At 49.9% G+C, this 26,112-nt stretch overlaps 1 protein-coding gene across 5 annotated transcripts in view; it reads right to left on the minus strand.

The window, feature by feature from the left end:
• ZMYM3 (zinc finger MYM-type containing 3) overlaps nucleotides 1–26,112 on the minus strand; it is a 682,395-nt gene that overhangs the window by 129,910 nt on the left and 526,373 nt on the right. For all 5 annotated transcript variants that reach the window (XM_085608441.1, XM_085608444.1, XM_085608442.1 and 2 more), the window contains one exon: nucleotides 13,372–13,612. In XM_085608441.1, the coding sequence (XP_085464567.1) occupies nucleotides 13,372–13,612 (241 nt within the window). The remainder of the gene's footprint in view (nucleotides 1–13,371; nucleotides 13,613–26,112) is intronic.

A 26,112-nucleotide genomic window follows, 5' to 3' on the forward strand; every position in this document is an offset into this window, starting at 1 on the left:
ATCCCTCGTTAGTCCTTCGGTGTCGAATTCGTCCTCGACCTCGACGACGTCCGCCGATGAAACCGTTGGAATCTTGAATTCCTTCATCTTGGCGTCGAACTCCTTCTTCCTTTGAAGGATGTTCTCCATTTTGGCCTCGAGCCGCCTCTTCTTTTTCTCCATCTCGGAGATGCTTTCGGCGTCGACCGCGGGTCTTTTCGATGAAACTTGCGTCGACGTCGAACGTTCTTTCAGCGTCGATCGGCCCGTTTCCTGGGTTGTCTTCGACGACCCTTGCTTTTCGGCGTCTTTCGGCACCAGGGAGTCCTTTTCTAAGGATCCGCTCGGCCTCTTGTCCATGGTTCCCCCTTTGGTCGTCGAAGTTTTGGGTGCCGGTGCTCCCTTTGTAGACTCTGATTTTCTCGAGTCACCCTCGTGTTTGAGGTACTTTCTGTTTTGCGCTCGACGATTCTCTTACCTCGTCTTCTTTTTTCTTGTCGGTCTCTACGACCGTGAAGTTTTCGGCTGTCTCAGCGACGTTGTCCTCGTCGTCCGTGGAGAGGCCCAGATCGTAGAGCGACGGGGCCTTACCCTTGCCAACCATGCTGGTGTTGGCTCTTCTCTGCCGATCTCTCACCCTGAGCGTCTTCGGCGCAAAGGCTGAGCAGGCGTTGCAGTCCTTACTCTGGTGTTCGACCGGTAGGCAGAGGTTGCAGACCGGATGCTGGTCCTTCTGCGCGAACTTGTGGTGGCAGTTTGGGCAGAACTTGAATGGAGTCTTGTCCATTGCGCTCAGGGCCTCTGAGTGCGCATTCTCAGAGGTCGTCGAAGAAAAAGGACGCTGAACCTCCTTTCTTCGCGCTCCTGATGAAATCTCTTCCTTTCCTGTGATATCCTCTAGTATTTATCGACGAAACTCGCTTTTCTTTCTTCTTCCTTCGAGTGTAATTCTGGAGCTTCCCGATGACGATCCAGACCCAACGGCGGAAAAAAGAATCTGAAGATGGCGCCCCAAAGGTGGGACTTCCGCAGGAAGCACGACGACGTCACGGGAGGTGCACCAAATGGTGGTCGTCGACGCCCACCTGGGCTACAAAAAAAAACAAAAAAAAAAACAAAGAAAAGACTACGAATCCGGACCCAACCACAAGATCGCGGAATAATGCACAGCATAGTGAATCCAGAAAGATTCACGCTGCAAAACTTCTGTTGCGGCGTCCATGTGCCCTGTACTGTGAGATGTAACAGATGAGCTCCCCAGCCGGAGAGCGATGCGTCTGTTAGGATTATTTGTGGGACCGGGTCCAGGACCGGTCAACCTCTGGAAAGGTTTGTGGTGTTCCACCACTGCAGAGAGCGATGGGTGCGACCGTCTACCAACACCAGATCTGTCAGTTGCCCCTGGGCCTGGTTCCACTGGCGCGCTAAACACTCTTGGAGTGGCGCATCTGGAGTCTTGCATGGGGCACTATAAAGATGCAAGAGGCCATCATCCCTATCAGTTGCATAAACACTCTTGCTGGGAGAGAGTGTTGACATATGAATTTCTGACGCAGAGCCTGTATATTTGCAATCCTGGCAGGATTGGGATAGGCTATGGCTTTTGAGGTGTCTATGGTGGCACCGAGGTATTATTTTGTGTGTGATGGTACCAGGTGGGATTTTTGGTGGTTCACCGTGAAACCTAGCTGGTGAAGTAGTTGGATTGTAGCGGCGGTATGTTGCACACATTGTTCGTAGGACGTGGCTTTTATTAGCCAGTCGTCCAGATACGGGAAGACGTGCATGTGCTGTCTTCTGAGGTGTGCAGCCACTACTGCTAGGCACTTGGTGAATACCCTTGGTGCTGTTGTTACCCCGAACGGGAGCACCTTGAACTGGCAGTGTTGCCCGTCCACCACAAATCTGAGGTACTTTCTGTGAGACTGGTGTACTGGGATGTGAAAGTATGCGTCTTTCAAGTCCAGAGTGGTGAGGAAGTCGTTCTGGGAGAGGAGTGGAAGAACCTGTTGAAGGGTTACCATGTGAAAATGGTCTGAATGTATGCAAGTATTTAGAGGTCTGAGATCTAGGATAGGTCGTAGAGTCTCGTCTCTCTTTGGAATCAGAAAGTACAGGGAGTAGACCCCTAAATTTAGTTGATTTATGGGGACCTGCTCTATGGCTTCTTTTTGAAGGAGGGAGATCACCTCCTGTTTTAGTAACGTAGCATGTTCTTGAGACATAGGGCGTTGCCTGGGTGGAATGTTTGGGGGGGGTAGATGTTAATTCTAGGCAATACCCTGAACGAATAATTTGGGTCACCCATCTGTCTGAGGTGATTGTCTCCCAGACGTGAAGGAAATGCTGTATTCTGCCCCCGACCGGAGTGGAATGGTGTGGAGGGAGCGGGGGAAAGTCATTGGGCAGGAGGTGTGGCAGAGCGGGCGGCATTTGTCTTGCCTCTGCCCTTAATATTATTGCCTCTGTATCCGCCTCTTTGATAACCCTTTGTGAAGGTAGATTGAGGAGGGGATTTGTAGGACGTGGATGCACTATCCGAGGAGTAGCCTCTGCCCGTGCCCCGAAAGGAAGAGCGGCGAAAGGAGTGCCTAGGAGTGTGTGACTGTGGGGCTCCCATGGATTTCGCCGTGTCAGCATCTTTTTCATCTTTTCGAGGGCTTCATCAACTTTTGGGCCAAATAGATGATCTTGGTCGAATGGGTGGTTTAATATAGAGGCTTGTACCTCAGGTTTAAAACCTGAAACTCTGAGCCAGGCATGGCGACGGAGAACGACACTGGTGTTTATGGCCCTGGAAGCTGTGTCTGCTGCATCTAGGGCACAGCGTATAGAGGTATTAGTTATTATTTTTCCCTCTTGGATCAATTCATTAGCCCTGTTCTTGTATTTTTCAGGGAGATGGTGCATGATGGCCTCTAACTCATCATAATGCGCCCTGTCGTATCTGGCCAATAGCGCTTGCGTGTTGGCGATACGCCATATGTTGGCGGCTTGTGACGCAGTGCGCTTATCTGACGCGTCTAGGAGCTTGGACTCTTTGTCAGGTGGTGGTGCTTTGCCTGACGCCTGAGAATTTGAGCGCTTCCTAGCTGTAGATACCACTAGGGAATCCAATGGTGCAGGGCATTTAATGTATGAAGGGTCTGTGGGGGCGGCTTTGTATTTTTTCTCTATACGGGGGTTTAGGACCCTGGCCCTGACTGGGTCTTTAAAAACCTCCGGTGCATGTTTAATCACTCCCTTTAACATAGGTAGAATGGCAGTAGACCTATGTGCATTGTCAAAGGTGTCTAGGAGAAAATCCTCCTCCACTGGGTCAGTATGTAACTCCACCCCGTGGTAGTGTGCCGCCCTTTGTAATAGATGGTGAAAGCCTAAGGAATCTTCAGGTGGGGATGGCCTAGATGGGTAAAGGTCATCCTGTGGGACATCTGGGATGTCCGGATTGTTATAGTCGGCCCATGGGTCTGGAGATCCAGTAGGGGTGGGGTCTTGTGGCACATCTACTGGATCATAATAAGGGTCCTAAATCGTCTGGGACAGGAGACAAGGTGATGTCCTCCACATCTGAGTCGTCGGCCTCGGAAGCAGTGACGAGGTCGTCGTCCTCTTCTTCGATATTCTGCTGTCCCGGAGCTTCGACGTCGTCCCCGAAGATGTCGACTGGAGCGGAGGTCGAGGAGTGCGCCATGTTGCGTCTAGCCCGTCGATCTCGAATAGTCTTTTTAAAGCGAAAAGACTTGCAGGCTGGACAGTCTCGGGCCTCGTGTTCAGGGGAGAGGCAGAGGTTGCACACCTCATGAAGATCGGTGTGGGGAAACTTGGACCCACATCTTGAAGGGAGTTCTTTCCATCAGCCGAGACCGGGGCCGGAATAGGCCCGAAAGCCGCCGTCGACGACCGGAATCGAAGAAGTGCCGAAGAGAAGGTGAGTAAGATGATTTATTATCTGAGGGAGCTCGATGAGCGAGGATTTTTGCGTCGATCGTTGAACGGAACCGGAGTGCGAAGTATTACATCCGAGCCCGATGGCGGAAAAAAACAATCTGAGGATGGAGCCGAAGCCCATGCGCAATACGAACCAAAGGAGGAGTCACCGAACTCGTGACTTCCAAAGACTTTCCAAGAGGAAAAACAAACTGCAAACATCCGGGCCCAACACCAGATGGCGATCTATGCACAGTGTATAATCTGCAGCTCATATGCCTCGAACAAAAATGCTTTTCCTGCCAAGATTTCCATATTTTTTCAGATCAATCTGTCTAGAATTTCCATCACAAGTATTTAAAGATATGGATAGTATGTTTTCTAGATTCATCTGGGGGTATAAGAAACCACGTAGAGCCTTACGAACTATTACCCCCCCTAAAGATAGAGGGGGCCTTGCCTAATTTTAAATTATACTATTGGGCTACCGTCTTGAAATATTGCAACAAGTTACTATTTACTATAGCACCTAGCAGTGAAGGGGATATTCTATAACGCCCTGAAGGTCTCAGGATCGTTTAACAGACACGATAATGAGGACGCAACCACTTGTGAAGGGTTAGTTATTTTAATGAAGGCAAAAACAATACAACGAATAAACAAAAGTTATAGTCACTGGAATCCTCCAGGCTAAGTACGTTACCAGCCCACAGCACGGATGGTCCTAACCGTCCTCTGCATATACGCCGATCCCGGCGTATGCCAACAGAGGGCAGAAATGAAATGGCCGACAATGCCAATCGGTAGGCTGTGAGGGGCACGACGAGTGTTGGGGAGAATCGAGGAGTCAGGGAAACACCCAGCCGGGGTCTCTACCTGAAGGGAGCAGCCGCTCAACCTCTTCCTCCGACTGCACCGGGACGCGGAGTCACCTCCTGGTGATGCGTCACCGATACCCCAATCAAAAGCAAGAAGACTGAACCGAGAGCAGCCGCTCGATCGATCGATCCTGTGGACTTCCGAGTCTGTAACGCGGCAAACACCTCCTGGTGTGCGTTACAGCTGGCAGTCCCTGTATCTCTGGTCGGGCTGGGAGTTACGACTCCAGCCAGCAAAAGCGCCACTGCGCTTTGACTCAGCCGAGTCAAAAAGCGAAGCTCAATGGTTGACCGGTAGAGCTTCCGGGTCCTTCACAGGTGACGATGGGACAAGACACGGCCCAGGGATTAACGACTCGACCTACCTCCGTTCTTGCCTTACTGGAGCACCACTCCGGAACACTGCTCTTCACGAAGCAGGTACGTCGGTGTAAACACAATATCCGACCGCCTTGTACCTCCCGGTTCCTCCCTTTATAGGGCGTGTTTTCCTTGAGTTATGTAACAGCTCTCCTGTTTACATAAGGGCGTGTTTTCCCTTGAGTTATGTAGCAGCTCTCCTGTTTACATAAGGGCGTGTTTTCCTTGAGTTATGCAACAGCTCTCCTGTTTACATAACCTCTCAACCGCTAAGCATCCTGGGAGATGCAGTCCGTTTACGCTGGTTACCGTTTTCCTCCCCTCGCATGACAGGAATTCTTGACATATTCCAACACCACAAGAGCTTTTATTAGGAAATGAATCCAGAGGTTGCTTGTGGCGTCATCTCAACGATAGTTACTTTAAAAAAGTAAAATTTAAGTCCATATTTGGTATTTATAAGACCTGGAATTCCGCAAGAAAACTTACCAGTATTGGACAACTATCTTACTACACTTTAATCTATAAAAATAGTCATCTCCCTGGGGTTTTCAATGATTCATGCATGGAAAGATGGGTACTGAATGGGATTACACAACTTGGATGTTTTTATACGACATTAGGAATTAAATCTTTTGGTAGATTTACAGCTGGAATATAATCTAGATCAACAGGATTTATTAACATTTTTGCAAATTCTGGATTTTCTCTTAAAAAGAGGGGGGGGGGGGGGGATGTATCCTTCCAAAAGGTTCAGTTAATGGAGAATATGGCTACGAAGACTAACCTCAAAATAGGAGAGATCTATGAACAACTGATTCTTCGGCACTCCGATGATCTTGACAAATACATACCTAAATGGCAGGTTAAACTTGGTGTGTCAGCGGAAATTGTCTATAAATCCTTCTTATTATATCAGTCCATTTTAATGTCTACTAAGCTGCAGGCTCAATTCTACAAAACCTTTTTCTTTTTATATTATACTCCCTATAAGATTGCTAAATGGGGGACAGGGAAGGGAACCACATGCCTTAGATGTGACCTAGCTGAAGCCGACAGCGTTCATATTTTTGCTACTTGCACTGAATGAACATCAGTAGTGACTGATATTGCAGCCTTTCTTTCGCAAGTTTTTAATACAAGAATACAAATTTATATCGAAGAGATTATGTTAGGTGTTGCCAATATTCCAAGACCGAAATATATGCAAGGGCTGTTATTTGTAGCTATGGCTGTCTTCAGATTATGCATTGCGTCAGCATGGCTGGATACAAATGCGCCAGTTTTTCAACAATGGAGATCACGTTTTTTGGCCACATGTAGTTTAGAGGTACCCATTTACAGAAAAAAGGGCTACTGTAAGCGCAAGAAAGGGCTTGCAATATGGGATCCTGTTTTGCAATGGTCACAGAGACAGAGGGGAAATACTTAAGTCATACATGTCTATATACCAATTACAGTCTCGCATTATGTTACGTTCTCTATTGATCATAACTGTTTTCTTATGTTTCTCTTTTCCTCCCATTGTGTTATTTTGGACCAATATCCAATGCAATAGAATCTGAGCTGGGGGTAGGGGGTGGGTTTTTGTGTTGTAATGGGGAAAAAATTATTCAATAAAGATTGGTTAAAAAAAAAAAGTATTTAACTAAAGCATCTCATTCTGAGAAAGTATATTTTGATACCTATTGTTGATTCTAAAATAAAACAACCATATATTTTTATATACAAACCATTGGCCTAGAGTTCAGTTCTTGAGTGTGTGAGACCATTTGCTGACTGAGTGTGTACAACAAATGCTTTACACTGTCCTCCGATACTGCCTTACTGCTCGACCAAGCTACCACGTTAGAGAGTAAGGTTATATTTAACTTTAGCCTCTGCCAAACCTCTGGGGGCTGTGGACTCTGCACACTGTACCTATTTGGAAAAAGTATAAACAGAGCCACTTTCCTACATCGTGTTTATGGCTCGGGAGACGGTGTCTGCCACGTCTAGAGCGCAGCGAATGGAGGGGTTAGTGATGAGCTTACCCTCTTGTATGAGGTTGTTAGCCCTGTTTTTGTATTTGTCAGGCAGGTGTTGCAATAGGGTCTCTAGCTGGTCGTAGTGCGCCCTATCATACCTAGCTAACAAGGTTTGAGTGTTGGCGATACGCCATATGTTAGCTGCTTGAGACGCTGTGCGTTTACCGGAAGCGTCCAAGAGTTTGGACTCTTTGTCGGGAGGTGGAGCATCCCCTGACGTTTGAGAGTTAGCCCTTTTCCTGGCGTTGGAGACTACTAATGAATCCAATGGAATGTGGCCTTTAATGTATGCTGGGTCGGCTTTATAGTTCTTTCTATCCTTGGGTTGATAACCCTAGCCCTAACGGGGTCTTTAAACACTACAGGTGCATGTTTAATTACCCCTTTCAGCATGGGTAGAATGGAGGTGGTCTTTTGTGAGAGGTCAAAAGTATCGATTAAAAAATCCTCTTCCACGGGGTGTGTGTAAGTCAACCCCGTGGTACTGTGCAGCTCTGTGAACGTGCTGGTTGAAGCCCATGGTATCCTCTGGAGGGGACGGGCTAGAGGGATAGATGTCATCCTGTGGCACGTTAGGGACATCTGGTGTATTGCGACTGTTCCATGGGTCTGGGGCATGAGGTGGACTAGGATCCCCTAGTGGCTCATCATCTGCACCCTCCCCTGTGTCATCATAGTTCACTGGTGGAGGAGATGGTGTACGAGAGTGGTGTGGTGTGGTGTGGTGGAGGGGGAGGAGGAGGAGGAGAAGGGATCCTGAGAGGAGATGTCGCAATGTCCTTTTTAGGTGCTGGAGCCGGTGTAGGAAAGTTCAGTGGTCTCTTTTTAGAACTCAGAATCAGTTGACCAGTCTTTGGATCTTTAAGAAGAGTCTTTTGGGTGGAATCCGGTTTAAAAAGCTCTTCTGTGGGAGGTATGTCCTTCGGTGCAGATTTTTTCGGTTCCGAATGCTTGCGCGGCACCGACTGTAGAACGGTTTTGTGCTCTTTGGTCTTGGAACCGTGAGGTTTTGAGATGTCTGTAGGGGCCTGCGGAACCGGTTGTTTTTTCGGTTCCGAATGCTTTTTCGGCTCCGCAGTTTGAGAGTCTGTTGTATTCGGTAGCGGCTTTTTGGTCGTTTCCGATAGTTTTTTCAGAGTCGAGGGATTGGTGCCGGTAGGTTTGGGTGCAGAGTGTGTCGATGCAGAGGCAGTAGTGGGCACCGCGGAGGAGTGTGGTGTCTTCTTTTTCGGTGCCGGGGTCTGAGTTTCGGTACCGACGGCAGGCTGACTCGATGCAGAGTGGCCTGAGGCTTTGTTGTTGGCAACTTGGCCGGGCCCGGAGGCGGGGCGTGAGAAGTACTTTCTCGGTGTGCACCTGGGCCCAAAGGTAAAGGTGTGACCGAAGCCTTTTTCTGTGGGGGGAGGGGGTCGGGGTCGACAGCAGTACTTACGACCCGTTGCCCAGAAGGGATGTCTTCGATGTCAGAGTCTGCTTCGGAGGCGCTGACGAGGCCTTCTTCGACCCACTCCTGTTCTGGTACATCGACGCCCTCTTGGAAGATGTCGTCGGGAATGGAAGTCGACGAGCGAGCCATTCTTCGACCTTGACAATCCCGGATGGTCTTTTTGGAGCAGAAAGAGGCACAAGCTGGACAGTCTCTGGCCTCGTGCTCCGGTGAAAGGCAGAGGTTACACACCTCATGCAGATCTGTGTGTGGGAATTTCAACCCACATTGAGGACACTTCTTGAATCAAGTCCTTTCCATGAGCCAGATGTATAGGCCCAAAGGCCTTCGTCGACGACCGGAATCGAGGACTTCGAGGTCGGTGAGATGCGCGAGGACCGGGGTCGCGATCGAAAACAATACCGTAGAACAAGCATTTACAATGCAATAGGTCTCGCATTTACGCAAGTTTGAGCTATTGGCATTGTAAATGACAATGCGTTTTATTTATGCTTAAAAAACAAAAACATAAATAAAAGGCATTGTCATTTACAATGCAGATAGCTCAAACTCGCGTAAATGTGAGACTTATTGCATTGCAAATGCTTGTTCCTCTTGATTTTAATATTCACCGCCTCAGCACGGGTGTGTTGCAGAGCAGAGTTTAGATGGGAATGGGTCAAATAACAAGTGTTATGAACATTCTAAACAGGGGCACTCCTGGAAGAGATTATGGATCATAATAATTTGTTTTGTATCGACCAGATCGAGGGAGAGATCACGTCCCTTCGTTCTCTAGTCGGGGATTTCCCTCCATTATAGATTTTATAATGGCATCAGCCCTCTATCATCACGTTCGAGGGTGGAGTAGAATAATTTCAGTGATCACAATCTGATTATTTTTTTAGAACTAATATGGGGCTTGGAAATAGATAAAACTCAGGAAGTAAGCCCCTCAAAACTGGAAATTCTCCCCAGGGACCAAGAAAGAAGACTAAAATGGGATAGTGTGATCGCGGTCACCTTTTTGAACAAGTAATGGTGGGAAAACAGCAGCAAGGGGTGCTGTAATTTCGCACTCAGTATGTTATTCCCCATTGTGAGCCAAAAACAGAAGTCACAGGTGATGCACGCTGTAACTAATTCCAGGAGAGGTGGCCTCACCCCCCCCACCATAACAGTGAAAGTCATAATTAGGCCCCTATTTTTCTATATCTGTGTGCACACTAGCACTCAACCCACGATATGCACATACTAACACCCATCTGAACACATCAGAGACACCCCCCACCCCGTCTGTGCAGCAGCAAACAGCGAAACACCTACAACGACAATAATAATGTTCTATAATAATGCCGGACCAGTTATCCTCCAAATCATGTATCTTGTCTCAATCAATCTCATTGTGGTAAAGTGTCCTGACATCACGCCGAGCTCTGTATGAATGAACTGAAATAGAAAATAAAGGAAAGCAAGCTTTGCGAAACAAGCCATGAATGCATACACAATCACTTTGGATCCGGCCACATAGCTCAGCGAGTTAAACACTCGCCAACAAATACAAATGTGTTTTCTATTAAATTCTGTTTTTTTCTGCGTCGGAAAATTGAACAAACATTAAATAGCATAAAAAATAACACCTGTTATTTACAGCGCTTAGAAATGCGGAAGTGCAGTTTGAAGTGCTACCTAAAGACAAGTTATCTTTACTATAGGTCTTATCGAGATGTCCAGCAGTTATTGCCTGTTCTGCATCCGTATAATGCTAACATGAAAACTTTTCTGTAAATGCTTCTATCAGCTCGTATCTCTCCTAAGAGAGGCAACGCTTCAATTTGCATCTATAAACAAACCCTTGGTTCCTGGCAGCGAACTGGTAGCTGCCAATGACTTCCACGCCACAATTCCATCCGGTCCATGGTGTATTTTGTTAACGAGAGAGAGCTCTGCTAATTACCATTAGCTGTAACAACTCTAGCTAAAGGAAGGAGGTGGGGTGCAGAAGCTTAAAACATTGGTTCTCTTAAAGAGATGTACTTGAAACGCGGTCTGGTGGCTCAGTGGGTTAATGCATCCTCTCCAGGGACCCGTGTGGGCCTCACAGTCACAGGTTAAAATCTCGGCCAAATCCACTAACCCTTTCATCCTTCCTAGGGTGATAAAACGAGCACCACCGAGTTGGGTAAAAAGAGTATTCTACTTACAGGACAAGGTAAGGCGTAATCCGACGGAGGAGCCCTCTGGTGGAATGCACCCCGCCATGCTCTCTCCTCCTCCTCTGTTGGAGGCAGGCGCCCGGAGGAGAATCTGCTCAGAGCGTACCCTGGCTCAAAGCACTGTCACCATGTTGTGGTAATAGCTCGTGCTTAATGAACATGGGAAATAAAACCCGAGCCCTTAACTGGGGCCGTAAACGGAGCTCCCAAGCGAGTGCCCCCAGAGCCCCCTGGCAAGTGGAGTCTCTACAGCCCTCTTTATGGGGCGTGTTCATCATTTAAAGAGCGTCCCCTGTGAGAACAGAGCCGAGCCGGCTAATGGCAAAGGCTGAGTGTCTCACAAGCTCAGTAGTCCGTAAAAGTACATAAATAGCCCCCACACAAAAACAAGATGGCATCTGCACAAGCTCAGTAGTTACAGCAAAATAATGTGCGTACGTATTGGCACAACATGACTACGGCACAAGCTCATTAGTCATCATTAGTCTTTAAAAATGCACAGGTGAAACAAGTACAACTAGCACACCTCCTGACCGGAGAGAAGTGGGACTTGCGTATTAGCCCACGAGGCTCTTAACGTAAACAAGGGCAGTGCCAGGGTCATACTTACACCCGGGTGGCAATACTGCTCGCAGTAAGAAATCAGACAAGGAAGTGGCCCCAGGATGTAATGCCCTTTGTAGCGCAAGCACAATGCATGGCATCATCAGCATGCGACGTGGTCAATCTGGCGCTGTGCAACTTTTTACCATTTGCACAACGCAGCGCTGCTGATTTTCACACTACATGAATGTTTGTAAATCTGTGCCTCAGTGTGGCGGGTCATTTAAGTACATAAATGAGAGTATTATATGAAGTATATAGATATGCTTTATTCATTTCCTCGTTTCTTTATCCGTATAGCGCTCCATGCAGCTAATAAACAACTTCTTAGCGCTCCAGTATTATCTACGAACAATTTTGATTTGACTGTAAAGTAATTGTTTATAGTAAAAAAGCAACATGAGCACATTTACTATATCGCGATTTAACAACTGTTTTCATCGGTGTTAATCTTCAGGGTGGCCCTTTAATCCAGTCATGACCTAGTCCCGGTGCTGGGAACATTCCTGTAGCTCTGGTGACCGCCTGCTCAGTATACTGAAGGAGTGCAATGCCTCTGCCCCTATTGGTACGGCAGACAGTGCTGACTTGGCGGTTGCTTTCATCGGCTTTTTCTTGAATAAAGTCTTTCCAGACCGTGTCACACGCAGATATCGGCAGTTCCCTGTTAAAAGAGGAGCAATCAGCCTTCCCATGCCACTGAATTCGGCCAACTCTATCGAACTGTGCAGCCGTATAATTCCAGTGACGAGGTCTCATGCGCTGAGAAATAAGCACTGCGTGTAGGGAAATCTTTTGCTGGCGTATGTAAGAGATTGGATGTGCACTGCCTGAAAGTAAAACATCCGAACCAAGAGCGCTCCCTTTCCTGAGACTGCACTCGCCAGGCAGCGGGACGAATAGTGTATTTTGAAGATGAGCCGGCTGTCCATTACCACCTGTCTTGGGACATACTGCTTCTGCCGGGACAGGCCGCCCTCCGCGCGGGAGCCCACCTCCCAGTGGCGCTGGGAACGGGTTCAACAAGAGAGAAACAGATATTGGGTAAAACGTGGCAGAGAGAGAGACAGAAATGGAAAGAGAGAGGGGAATACCAACAAAGGGAAGAAAGTGACAGTCAGTAAAGTGAAACAATCAGGAAGTGGGATCAGGGAGGGGGGTAGGGCACATCGCGCGCACTAAGGCGGAGATAGGCAGGCAGGCTGGCAAATGGTAAGCACTTTCACGGCCGCTTTGATGTTCGAGTGGCCGCGCAGCTCACTGAGAACATCAAAGCAGCCGTGAAAGTGATCACGCAGGCTGCCAAATGGTGCGCACGCCCGGCGCACATGCACTGTAGCTGGAGGCCTGAAAAGCCACTAGTTTGCACTTCCAAAACCCGGCTTACTAAAACTCTCGCCAGAGCAGCGCTAAAGCGCTGGCTCAGACGAGACCTAAAAAGGTGAAGGATTTGCATCGAAAGTGGGATCGGTAACAGTACCGAGCTGGAGCGCGCTAAACACATCCGAGCCTGATGGCGGGAAAAAACAATCTGAGGATGGAGCCGATGCCCATGCACACTATGATCCAAAGGAGGAGTCACCTATCCCATGACTTCCAAAGACTTTTCCAAGACAAAAATAATTGCACATATCTGGGCCCAACACCAGATGACGATCTATGCTTAGTGTGTGATCTGCAGCTCATATGCCTCGAACATAAAGTTAGGGTAAAAAGGTGAGGAAGTTTACAAGAAAAATAAAACCTGTGCTGAGGTAACTGCACGGGGCAATATTTGTTACGGTAATAAAGGCAGGCACCCCTAATATGGAAGCTATGATTAAAAAACAATGTGGAACTTTGAGAGCAGAAAAAGAACGCACACAACCACCCTACATAAGCAATGAGAAATATAACCTATCATTATAAACACTGCCTCCTTTCCATAACCAGATGTTTCCGCCATCACTCACAGCCAAAGCGCGGGTCATCCACTTTACTGGGCTCTCCATTTGCATACTTGGCCTGTACCCACGTCCTCCACGCATTGACACCATACGAATGGTTCAAGCCAGTGCTCTTGGGCTGACTGTTGGGCTGACTGTTGGGCTGACTGTTGGGCTGACTGTTGGGCTGACTGTTGGGCTGACTGTTGGGCTGACTGTTGGCCGAGTCCCGGGAGCAGCTCTCTGGCAAAGCCAGGCGCTTCTGGCCCTATGGAGAAGAGCAAAGTAATTAGGAAACATTTTAAATAAAGAGTTAGATATAAAAAATCAGATGCTAGAAGAACCTGCTGCCACTTCTTGAAAAAACTTAGATAGAAATGCATCCCTTCCAACCAAACTCCTGATAGACGACCAGCATAGGTAGTGAGAGCACACAACAGAAGCAGCATCCAGCACATCCCCAGATGCAATCTCAATACAGGTCTGAAGACTACCCCCATGAGCTGCAAACCTTTACAGAAGAACAAGTCATTCCAACGCGGGAATAAGGTACCTACGACAGAAGGATTAGGTTACTTACCCTGTAAGCATCTGTTGCATGTAGTGCTGTAGATTCACATGATGTGCATACTCCTACCATCCAGTGTTGGGCTCAGATGGTTGAAACGTGTTTTTCTCCGAAGTTGTGTTGGTGGCTTCTCCTCCGATGTGGAAAGCGCACGGGCATCGACTCCATTGTTAGAATGTTTTCTTCACAGCAGGTGTGAGTAGGTATGAAGTAGTGATTAGGAGTCTTTAGTGACCATGAGCGTTGCATAAACTAATTCTGGAAGCAGAAGATATCTGTAACAAACACTGGCCTCCGTGGAGGCAGGTAGGCCCTAGTGAATATACAACACTACATGCAATGAACTGATGCTTACAGAGTAACAATCTGCTTGAAGCATGTGTGACTGTAGATATACATACTCTACATTGACTGTAAAGCAGTACTCCCCTGCTGTCAATAGATTGGAGCCCCCCCATTCCATAACAGTAATCGGATTTTGAACAGTCTATTTTGGAGTACATCGTGGAATTTAGGCAGGGTAATCATTGTTAACATTGCAGCTTGGGGGGGGGCGTGGCCAAGCAGCATGGCCGACAGGACGTGAGCTCCACCAGCTCCCGATCACTTGACCCCAAAATCCTGTAAAGGCGATCCTGTCAGGACCCCTGGGCCGACAGTTGGTGGGCACATCGACCCCCTAGCACCTGGGGAGGGCCCCGGAGCGACGTGGAGCGGGAAGCTGGCGGTGACGCTGGAGTACAGCCCCTGCATTTGCAAGCCCGGATACGGGACTACGGGAGCCCGGGGTCTGGGGCCTACTCCCGGACACCGGGGAAGGCCGGAGCACAACATAAGGCGGAGATCCTGAGGCGGGGATGCCGCCGCCTTGACAGGAGAGACGTACATCCCGAGACATCGCGGGAGGCCGCCCCGGGAGCACCGGGGGCCTCCGGTTTACCAGAGGACGAGTCGGAGAGTGGCGGAGCGGCTGGCGGGTCTGACCCGGCCTACTTCCATGGCGGGTGCGACATCCTGGTGAAGCGACTGGAAGGGAGGCTCGTGGATAGGAGCCTGCGCGAGACTCTAGCGGCGCCGCCGGGGAACAGACCCTGCACTTACCAGCCGGGATACAGGACGACGTGAGGCCAGGGTCTGGGGCCTACTCCTGGAAGCCGGGGAAGGCGGGACCACACGAGACGATGGAGGTCTCGCGGTGAAGACACTGCCGCCTTGGCCGGAAGGAGGCTCTCCCTCAGGACATCGCAGGGGGCCGGGACGGGCGCACAAGGGGCCTCCAGCCGGCCTGAGGCCGCGGCGGAGTGTGGCGGGACGGCTGGCGCGTCTGATCCGGCCCACCACCATACCGGGCACGGCAGCCTGGAGCAGAGATTGGAGGGGAGGCCTGCGGCCAGGAGCCTGTGTGTGTGGTGGGAGACGGTGTGGAGGGGCGGACCGGCCCGGACGGAGCAGCGGTGAGGACGGGCCCATGGCTGCGTGGGAGTAAAGGGCGCCTGCATTGGGCGGTGAGCGCTGGGAGTCCCGGACCCGTGACGCTGAGGGGTCCTGGGGAGCTGAGCTGCGACGGAGTCTGAGGCCTCGCTGTGGGGACGCTGGCGGTTCCCCTGCGCCGTGCTCTCACCGGCACGAACAGATTACCACTACGTCGGCCCCGGAACGGAGAGGCCCAGTGGGGGCTAGACGGCGGTGCCCGGACCGGCTGGGAGGGCATCGGCACCTCGGAGGTGAGAGTCTTGGACACTACGGGGGGGGGGGGGGGGGGGGGGGGCTGGTCCCGCCGCCAAGGCCGGGGGCTCCTCCACGGGCCATCATCGCCAAAATCCTTAATTACCGTGACAGGGACTGCATTCTAAAGGCGGCGAGGGAGGTGGCGAATCTTACGTATGAACAGCAAGATCTCAATTTACCCGGACTATACGCAGCAGGTGCAGGAGCAACGAAAGTCATTCTTGGGGGTTAAACAGAAGCTAAGGACGATGAACCTGCAATACATGCTGCTCTATCCCGCCAAACTGAAGGTACTGTCTCAGGGAAAAGCCCACTTCTTCGAGACCCCGGGAGAGGTCTGGGAATGGTTGGAGGCCCGGGGAGAAGATGTCCCACCGGGAGTGGAGAGAGGCCCCCGTGGGGCGTGGGGCAGGCGGCCACAGCGGAAACGTCCCACCAGGCGTAGGCATTTATCGGAGCCGGTGGCGAGCCAGGATGGAAGCAGAGTTACAGTGGGAGCGGATGGGGCTCTGCAGTTGGGACCGGCGGGAGCAGAGGAGGGGCCGGAGCCTTTGCCGGTGCGCCCGGCGGGCCCCAAAGAAATCTTGGTCCCGGACACGTTGCTGGCCTCGGAGGGAGAGGTCCTGGCCGCAACCTTGGCGATACCGGAAACTGTGGGGGTTGGGACTCCTGTCCGGGGGGGGGGGGTGACGTCTTGAAGGGACATAGAGTCCAGCGTGGGAAGAGTCTGGGAAAGGACAGGACGCTAGCCGTGGTTGAGGTGCCCGCATTAGGTGGTGTGGGGCTGATGACTGGATCCAAGAGGGATTTACCGTTCCTGTGGCATTAGAGAAGCAGGGGAGGGAGGGAGGTAGGTGGGGGGACTGGGTGCTTAGTGGGGAATCGGTCAGGTCGCGCCTGAAATGCATGGTTGGTAACGGGGTCAGAACGGGGGTCGGGGCGGGGGGGTGTCGGTTTGAGTGAGGGGGAATAGTTTGGTTGCGTGAATGGGGTGGCTGTGTACGTCCTGGCACCAGCGGGGTAAGGGCACATTGGCATGTTTGGTTGTTGCTGGTATAGTGCTCGTGGGAGGGGGGTATTGTTGGGGGGGGATGTTGGAGGGGAAAGTTGATGACATCAGTTGTATTGCAGGTCAGGTACCAGAGGGGGCCTACGCTGGGACACGTTGGCCGTGGCGGGGTGGAGTGATTAAGAGGTCATGGGATACAAGTTTTTGAGCTGGAATGTGAGGGGGCTCGGCTCATGCACAAAGAGATACAGGGTCAAAGTGTCGATAGCGTGCCTCCAGGAGACCCATTTAGTGGATGAAGGGGCGCAGAAGTTGGGGATAAAATGGCGGGGGCAGTTGTTTCATGCGTCCTTTTCTACATACGCCAGGGGGGTCCTGATTTGGGTGGCGCCGGGGGTGACGTTCGCCATCCAATATGTGGAGGCGGACATCGAAGGCCGATACCTGCTCCTCCGGGCGCGATTAGATGGCAGGGAAATAGTCCTTTTAAATTCATATGCGCCAAATATAGATGACCCCGCATTTTTTAGGGCCTTGCAGGACGTCTTGACTTATGATCTGGGGACCCCGATACTCTGGTGCGGAGATTTCAATTGTGTCCTGGATCCGGTACTGGACAGGGCGCCCCCTCGGCAGGGGACGAAACCACGTATGACTGACCAACTCAAAAAAGTGATGGAATCTTAGGGGTGGTGGATGTTTGGCGCCAAAAGAACCCCACACAGAGGGTGTTCACCTGCTTCTCTCCCATGCACAACACCTATAGTCGGCTGGATCGGGTCTTGGTGGCGGATGAGAGGCGGGGTAGGTCAGTGGAGGTCACACACCTGGCTCGCTTTTTAATCGGATCACTCGCCAGTGGCGTGCGTGGTCCAGTGGGGACCTCCGGTGGTCCATCTTCGTACTTGGAGGCTTCCGGCGTACCTCCTCCGGGACCAGGTGGGGAGGGCCCGTGGGGCGGCAGCCATAGGGGACTATGTGGACCTCAATTGGGGAACAGGAGACATTGCGGTGGCCACAAAATGGGAAGCCCTGAAGGCGGTGGTGAGGGGTGCATATATGGGTCTCACCTACGGGGTCCGGAAACAGCTTCTCCGGGATCTACAAAAAGAGGCGGAGTTCCTCCGACAGATTCAGAGGGTGGGGGACCCCAATGCGGCGCAACAGCGGGAGGAAGGGGAGGCGCGGGCAAGGGTGCAGGACACCTTAGATAGATTGGACAAATTCACTGTGGGACAATATAGGCAGCGCCTCCATAGAGAGGGGGATAAATCGGGGCGGCTGTTGGCATGGATCCTGCGGAGAGAGCAGACCCCCGAGCGTATCGTGGCCTTGCAGGATTCCACCGGCCGAGTGGTGTACTCGGAACAGGAGATACTGGGGGTACTCCAGACTCATTTGTGGCAGGTGTACGAGGCGGCCCCAGATATCTCAGAGGCCCAATACTTGCCATACCTCCAAGGGCTGAGTTTGCTGACCCTGGCGGACTCGGATCGGGAAGGATTGGAGGAGGGCTTGTCATTGGCAGAGGTCCGCGGAGCGCTGGCCAGCTTGCCACGTGCTAAATCGCCCGGCAATGATGGTTTCCCCTCGGAGTTCTACCAAGAGTTCCAGGATGAGTTGGCCCCGCTTCTGTTGCAAGTATTTCATGAGACGTTGGAGAGGGGTGACCTCCCACAGACCATGGCCCAAGGAGAAATTTGTATGATCCTCAAACCAGGGGGAGATAAGTATGATCCATCGTCCTACCGCCCGATCACCATGTTGAATACGGACGTCAAAGTCCTAACGAAATTGTTGGCCACTAGGCTGGCTCCACATATGGGGCATTTAGTGCACCAGGACCAATGTGGGTTCATCCCGGGGAGGAATACGGCAATGAATTTCAGACGCCTGAACCATATTCAGCATGAAGTGAGTGGTAGGGAAGAAGGGACGGTATTGGTCTCTATTGATCTGGCCAAGGCGTTTGATACCGTGAATTGGGCATACTTGCAGGAGGTCCTTCGGAGGGTGGGCTTAGGGCCCAAATTTCGCCGGCGGATACAGATTTTATACAGCGCTCCGAGGGAGCCAAAAGGTTTTTGCCAAAAGGTTTTTGACACCCTGAAAGAAGCAATGTGCTCAGCACCAATTCTAAAAGCTCCAGATTATGCCGAGCAGTTCATAGTGCAGACTGATTCCTCTGAGCTTGGGATAGGAGCGGTCCTATCCCAGACCAATGATGAAGGCCAAGACCAACCTGTTGCTTTTATAACCAGGAGGCTACACCCCAGAGAGGCCTTTGCTGTGGTTTGGTCCCTGAAGAAGTTGAGGCCATACTTGTTTGGTACTCACTTCCTGGTTCAAACTGACCACAGACCTCTGAGATGGCTAATACAGATGAAAGGGGTAAATCCAAAACTACTAAGGTGGTCCATCTCCCTACAGGGAATGGACTTCGAAGTGGAACACAGACCAGGGACTGCCCATGCCGATACAGATGGACTTTCCAGGTTCTTCCACTTAGACAATGAAGACTCCATAGGGCAAGGTTAGTCTCATCACCTTTCGTTTGAGGGGGGGGGGCGGGGGGGGGGGGGGGGGTTCTGTGAGAAAGTGCCATCTTCCTTGCATGGTATGCCCAAAGCTTGGCCGGAAACTCCAAATAAGGACAGGGGATGTGCCAGCCTGCCAACCCCATCCCTCAGGTGGGGGAGGCGAGGTGAAGCACATCACCAGGCTCTCGCCATCTTGAAGATGGGAAGCCCTGACCAATCAGGATTAGGCTACTGCCCCCCTCCCACAGGAGAGAGGCAGGATAGTGGGTGAAGCCACCCCAGGACAGGGACCCATTGGTCCCTGCCATTCACCTACCTGTAACGCCCCTAAATCTTGTACTTAGGGGCACCCTGAACCTTCCTACCCCAGATTCCAGATTACAAAATCCGGAGAAGAGTTAGAAGAAAGAAGACCTGCCCTGCAGCTGCTAAGAAGAGGAAGACACCAACTGCTTTGGCCCCAGCCCTACCGGCCTTTCGACCCTCGAACCTGCTCCTGCTCCAGCTCCAACCCGGCATCTCTTGTGGCCAGCAACCTCACAAATCCCGGAGGACCTGGTTACCTTTTGAGTCTAAGCCCCCTGGGACTCACACGAGTAGAGGCTCTACTCAAAAACTACTACTACTCTCTGGCAGCAGCCTGGAACCGCGAACCCAGCACACCCTGCACCCGCCAAGCCTGGCCTGTGCCGGAGTGAACAATGACCCCGAGGACAACCCCGCGGCGACTGTGACCACCGAGTCCGGCACCCAAGGACCTCCCTCGACACTCCTGGACCAGGTCCCTCCCCCCCCCCAAGATTTCCCGACACCCAGGGGGCTTAGAGTCAAGAGGTAGCCAGGTCCTCTGGGGCTTGTGAGGTTGCTGGCCACAAGAGATGCCGGGTTGGAGCAGGAGCAGGTTCGAGGGTCGACAGGCCGGTAGGGCTGGGGCCAAAGCAGTTGGTGTCTTCCTCTTCTTAGCAGCTGCAGGGGAGGTCTTCTATCTTCTAGCTCTTCTTTGGATTTCGGAATCTGGGGAAGGAAGGGTCAGGGTGCCCCTAAATACTAGATTTAGGGGTGTTACAGGTAGGTGAAGCGCAGGGACCAATGGGTCCCTTTCCTGGGGTGGGTACACCCCCTATCCTGCCTCTCTCCTGTGGGAGGGGGGCAGTAGCCTAGTCCTGATTGGGCAGGGCTTCCCATCTTCAAGATTGCGAGAGCCCGGAGATGTGCTTCACCTCGCCTCCCCCACCTGAGGGGTGGGGTTGGCAGGCTGGCACATTCCCTGTCCATATTTGGGGTTTCCGGCCAAGCTTCCCGCCAGAGTGGGGTGTTGCAGTGGCCTGGGGAAGCTCACAGAGGCGGCATGCCTTTGAAGCTTCCCCCTGCCCCTCCTGGGGGAGGAGATTTAGCACCTCGCCCAGGATGTGCATTGTTGCAGGCCCAGGAGAGCAGGGGCTCTCCTACCCAGGGGACCAGCAACATGTCTGCTGAGTGGCAGCCTAGGCAGCCTCAGAACAGATGTGGATTGTAGGTTAGGTTTTAGGGGGCATCTCTAAGATGCCCCCTGGGGTGCCTGGTACATTAAATCCCACACTGGCATCAGTGCGGGTTTAATGCGCTGAGAAGTTTGATACCAAAATTCTCAGTCTTCAGTGTTGCATTTATGGTGCTGTGGAGTTCGTGTTTGACGAGCTCTCAGCACCATGTACTCTTAAATGGCAGCACTGCACTTACAGTGCCCAGGAATGAACCTGGGACTGTAGGGTCACAGGGCTCATGCTCCTGTGCCCACACCACTGGCATAGGGCACCCAGCTAGGTGGGGTGCTGATGTATGGCAGGATAGGTGGTGGGCATGGCACACAGGAATGTGTGCCATGTCGACTCTGTTTTGTCTCGTACCCAGACACCCAGCCTGCAAGGGCAGTGTGTGTGTGTTAGGGTACAGGGCCTCTAAGGTGTGGCACAATGAGTGCTGCAGCCCTTAGAGGCCTTCCCTGGTCACAAGGCCCTGGGTACCTAGGGTACCATTTACCAGGGGCTGACTTGTGGCCAGGGTTTGCCAATTTGGGTTTTAGGGAAGGAACATAGGCCCTGGGCACCTGATTGGCAGGAGTCCAGGGCACACTCAGTCAAAGTACATTCAGCAAAAATTGGGGGCATACCATGCAAGAAAGATGGCAATTTCTCACATATCCTATGGAGGTAAACAAAAATGTGGTTCAACAGTCAAGTACCACACTTACAAATTCAGTCTTCAGGTCCAAATGCAAGCAAGGAGCAGGGTCAGGTGAGTAACAAAACTGCACCACAAGTGGCACAGGAGCGGCCGTGTGTGGAGGTCAAAGTGGAAGTTCGACGCAATGCATTGGAATAGAGACTAGGGGTTCCTGGAGCCACACAACTTGCAGGTAGCCGGGCGCAGAGTGTAATTTCAGCATCAGGCACCCAATGCTTTTCAAAGAGGATTCTGTTTTCAACAAACAGGCTGCAGGCGTCGCACCGGAGGTTGCAGCGGGGAGACCAACAACAGCAGAGTTAAGTAGAGATATAGGGAGTTGCAGGGGCACCATCAGTTCAGCTCACCAAGGCCCAGGGGCTTCGGGTGCAGGGGTGCCTTTCAAAGTCGGAGTCTTCTAACTGGAGTAGGTCGCGGTCAGGGGGAGCCTCTGGATTTAGGCTGCAGGTGTCGTCGTGGCGTCCAGGAGAGATCAACCAACACTGCAATCGAGTCAGGAACGCTGGGGAGACTTCGCTGCACAGGTGAGCCACTCAGACTCGGAAATGTGGGCGCAGTGTTCAGAGTGGACAGGAGACGCGGATCCACCAGGATCCGGAGTCCTTGGAGTTGGATTCTTCTGGACAGGGCAGACGTCCTCGGGAGAGTGGAGTCTTTTTTGAAGGCAGCAGTCTTTCCAGGGTTTTGAGAGGTTGTGGCTGCAAGACTGGTCGCAGGGTTGTCTAAGCTGGAGACAGGCCGGTATGGCTGGTGCCAAGGCAGTCGTCGTCTTCAGTCTTCTCTGCTGGGATGTGTTGTTTTTTTTTCTTTGGTCGTCGCAGATCTGCTTTCTAGGTCAGGGAGAGCCTTCTAAATACTAAATTTAGGGGGCATTTTAGGAGAGTAGTAGGTAGGGCCAATGGGCACCTTACCTGGGGTGACTACATCGACTATTATGCCACCCTCCTGTGGGAGGGGGCATAGACCTAGCCCTGATTAGAGATGTCCCCTCTTCTTCAAGATGGAGGGGACTGAAAAGTGTGCCTAACTTTACCCTCTACACATGAGGGGTGGAGTTGGCAAAGGTGGCCACACCTAGTTTTTTTTTTTTGTTTTCCCGCTGGTTTTCCTGCCCAAAGTGGTGGTGTAAACCAGGGGGTGGGGGGGCTGTCATCTGCTGCTAGCAGCAGAGGCTGGGGGTTGGATTATGAATGCGGCAGGCCTTTGTAGCTTCCCCTTTGAGCACAGGCCCATCATGGGGCGAGGAGGTGGGACACCTCATCCCAGGATGTGCATCTTTTCTGGTCCCAGAGAGCAGAGGCTCTCCACACAGAGGTCCAGAAACATGTAACTGGCTCTATATATACTGGACCAAAGTGAGGTACAGTATGTATAGAGTCCAAGAGTCCCCAAAAGTAGGCAGAGGTAAAAATTAGATAGAACCTTACTCTCTAATAGTGGTAGCTTGGTCGATCAGTAAGGCAGTATCAGAGGACAGGGTTAAGCATTTGATGTACCTACTCAGTCAGCAAATGAATTCACACACAAGAACTGAACTCTAGGCCAATGGTGTTTGTATAAAAATATACTGTTGTTTATTTTCAGAACCAAGCATGCCTGGTACAGGTAAGCATTATTTTTGTATTTGTTTTAATTCAATCCATGTCACAAATGCATACATATCAATTATCGATCATAGCAAAATTTAACATCCAAGATCAAAAAATCGCCTCATGTATTGCATCAATGATTCCCATATCTGCATCCCCAGCTTTTGTCGTCTGACTGATTTCATACTGTAAAGGCTATATTCTTTATATTGAAAACATTATAAAATTGAGCCCTCCACATCTCAAATGAGGGCGCCTCACTCTGAAGCCAACATGAAGCTATACATAGTCGCGCCACAGCAGTGGCAATAGATGTCATGGATCTAAATGTATATACTGGCTGCTCACTTGACACATTTCCCCAAATCCCCAATAAAATCATTTCGTTTGTTATACAAATTGTAGTTCCTGTAACCTCTTGCAGAAACAACTCTTTGTTGTTTTAATTGTGACAGTACCGTACAGTCATAAAAATACATAGCACAATATCGGCTCTATCGGTTTTGCACCTAAAGCATTTCCCATCATTACTTCCACCCCACTTTATCATCCTCTCTTGGTGTATGATATAGGTCAAATATAGTCTAGAAGAGTTGTGATTTCAAGTTTGCTGATAGCAGTATCTGCCATGCAGTATCAATAGAGCTCTGCATAACCTCTCCATCTAGCCCTAGTAATATAGACCATTTAAGATCTTGAGCAGCTAAATCATCCAATTGAGACTTGATTAAAATGGAATATAGTCCCCCGATCTTTGCCCTTTTCCTAATTGCCTCTACTATTGGTAATACCGTAATACCATCATACAGATTATGTCTAACTAGATAATCGCGAAGTTGCAAAAATTCCTGATGTTGAAGTTCGTAGCTTTCAGCTAACTCTGCAAATGAACATAATACTGCCCCCTTAAATAAATCGCCCAACTGTCTAATCCCCTTCGACCTCTACCATAGCATCTTATAATCCCAAAATATAGCTGGAAACTTAACAGATGAATTCAGCGGTGTATAATAATTGATCTGTGGGATGGCCAGCCTTTTGCATATCACTTTCCACACCTTATAAGCTGTAATCCTGACCTCAAAATGTGTTTTTTTATAACTTGGCCCGCTAAATTTTAATGAGACAATGTCTGGCTTCCTCCCCTAAAAATAATTGATATCGACAGAGCTTCTGCACCTATCACATCTTCCCTGGTCAACAAAATCCGCATATTTTGCAATAAGCAAACATAATAATAAAAACAGAAGTTCGGAACGGACCACCCTCCCCTATCAAGTGGTAACATCATGAATTTAGATGCTCTCCTCGCTTTTCATTGTCCACACATAAATCTGTCACATATGGATTGGATCCTTTGTAAAAAAAAATAAAAAAAAATTGTTAATTCTAATGGTACCGCCCTAAAATAATAGAGTATTTTGGGGAGGACAATCATCTTTAGCACATTTCGTCTCCCCACCAGAGTAAGGTGTAGACACTCAAGCCGATCCAGGTGCTGCTTTTCCCCCAAAAGTATACTACCCCAATTAGCCTCTATCAAGTCTTGTAGAGACATTCTAATCTTAATACCGAGATATCTAGCTTCATCGGTTACACGAGCCTCACCCGGACAAGCCTGATTGGTACATACTATCTGGGTTTTAGCCGAATTTAATTCATATCCAGAAGGAAGCTCAAATTCTTCAGCTAGCCTCTCTATCTCCCTTATTGCTTGTGCTGGGTCTTCCGAAGCTACAGCAATATCATACGCATAAGCTAGAACACGCACCTGAAATTGCCCACATTCGATTGATCTTTGTTCTAGCATATGCACAAATGGACTAATATATAATGCAATCAATAATGGGGAGCAGGGACATCCCTGTCTAGTTCCCCTACTAATAAAAACTTGCTGAGATTCCATGCCCATCACACAAATCCTGGCTCGTGGTGACTTGTACATACTCTGAATTGCACTGATATAACCCTGTCCGAACCCCATCCCCCACATAATACCCTAAAAAAAAAAACAAGACACACGGTCGAACGCATTTTCAGTGTCAAGAAATATTATCCCAAACATTTTATGATGTACATTAACAATCTAGAAGAGTAATAACTATGTATGTGATTAATCTTACTTCTACCAGGTATACATCTATGTTGGGACATGGAAACCAGAGGCGTAATCACTCTCGCTAACCTATTAGCTAATATCTTGGCATAAACTTTCCCATCAGCATTCAACAAAGATATTGGTCTATATGACCCAGGTATATTGGGAGTCTTATCCTTTTTTTAAACAATTTTTTTTAACACAAATATATTGGCCTCATCCCAGGATGGAGGTGGGTTCCCAAGCTGTGCTTCTTGAAAAACATTCAACATATCCGTTTTCAAAACCTGAAATAGCCCCCGATAACTCTCTAATGGCAATCTATCTGGCCCTACGGCTTTCTCACTTGCCAACTGTTCTAATGCCTCTTCCAGTTCCGCAATTGTTACTGATTCATCTAATATTTCTTGCTCTTCTACACTTATCCTATTTAGCTCAATTTCTCAATAACATTTCTCTATATCTTGCTCATCTGAATCATATTGCGTATATAATTCTTGATAAAACTCCATAATACCCTCTTTTGTTTCATCCGTATTACCAGCCGCATCAGTCATAGCCGAGATTCTCTGAGAAGACTGTCCAACTCTTAATCTCTGAGCAAGACATTGTCCAGTTGATTCTCCATATTCATACCTATCTTGTTTATACGTTTTGTATTGAAGGGCTATTTCCTTACACCAAATAGCATTTATTTTGGCCTTAGAGCATGCTATCTTAGTTTGTATATCCTTGCCGTCAAGTCCCTGTCTAATAAACTGTATCAGTTCCTGTTCTGCAATCCTTAACTCGCCCAAAAGTCGCTGCATCGGTATTTGACCTTGTTTTTGTTTAGCTAATCCAAAGCTGAATGCCTCTCCAAGTATTCCTGCTTTGAGAGTATCCCATACTTTAGGATTAGAGGCAGATCCCCTATTTACCTCCAGAAAATTCCTAGCCCACCCAAGCATGTGATCAATAAATGCTTTATCATTCAATAGTTTCCTATTAAAAGTAAATGTCCTTCCAACCCT

Source organism: Triturus cristatus, chromosome 5_2, assembly GCF_964204655.1.
Source record: "Triturus cristatus chromosome 5_2, aTriCri1.1, whole genome shotgun sequence".
Classification (NCBI taxonomy): Eukaryota; Metazoa; Chordata; class Amphibia; order Caudata; family Salamandridae; genus Triturus; species Triturus cristatus.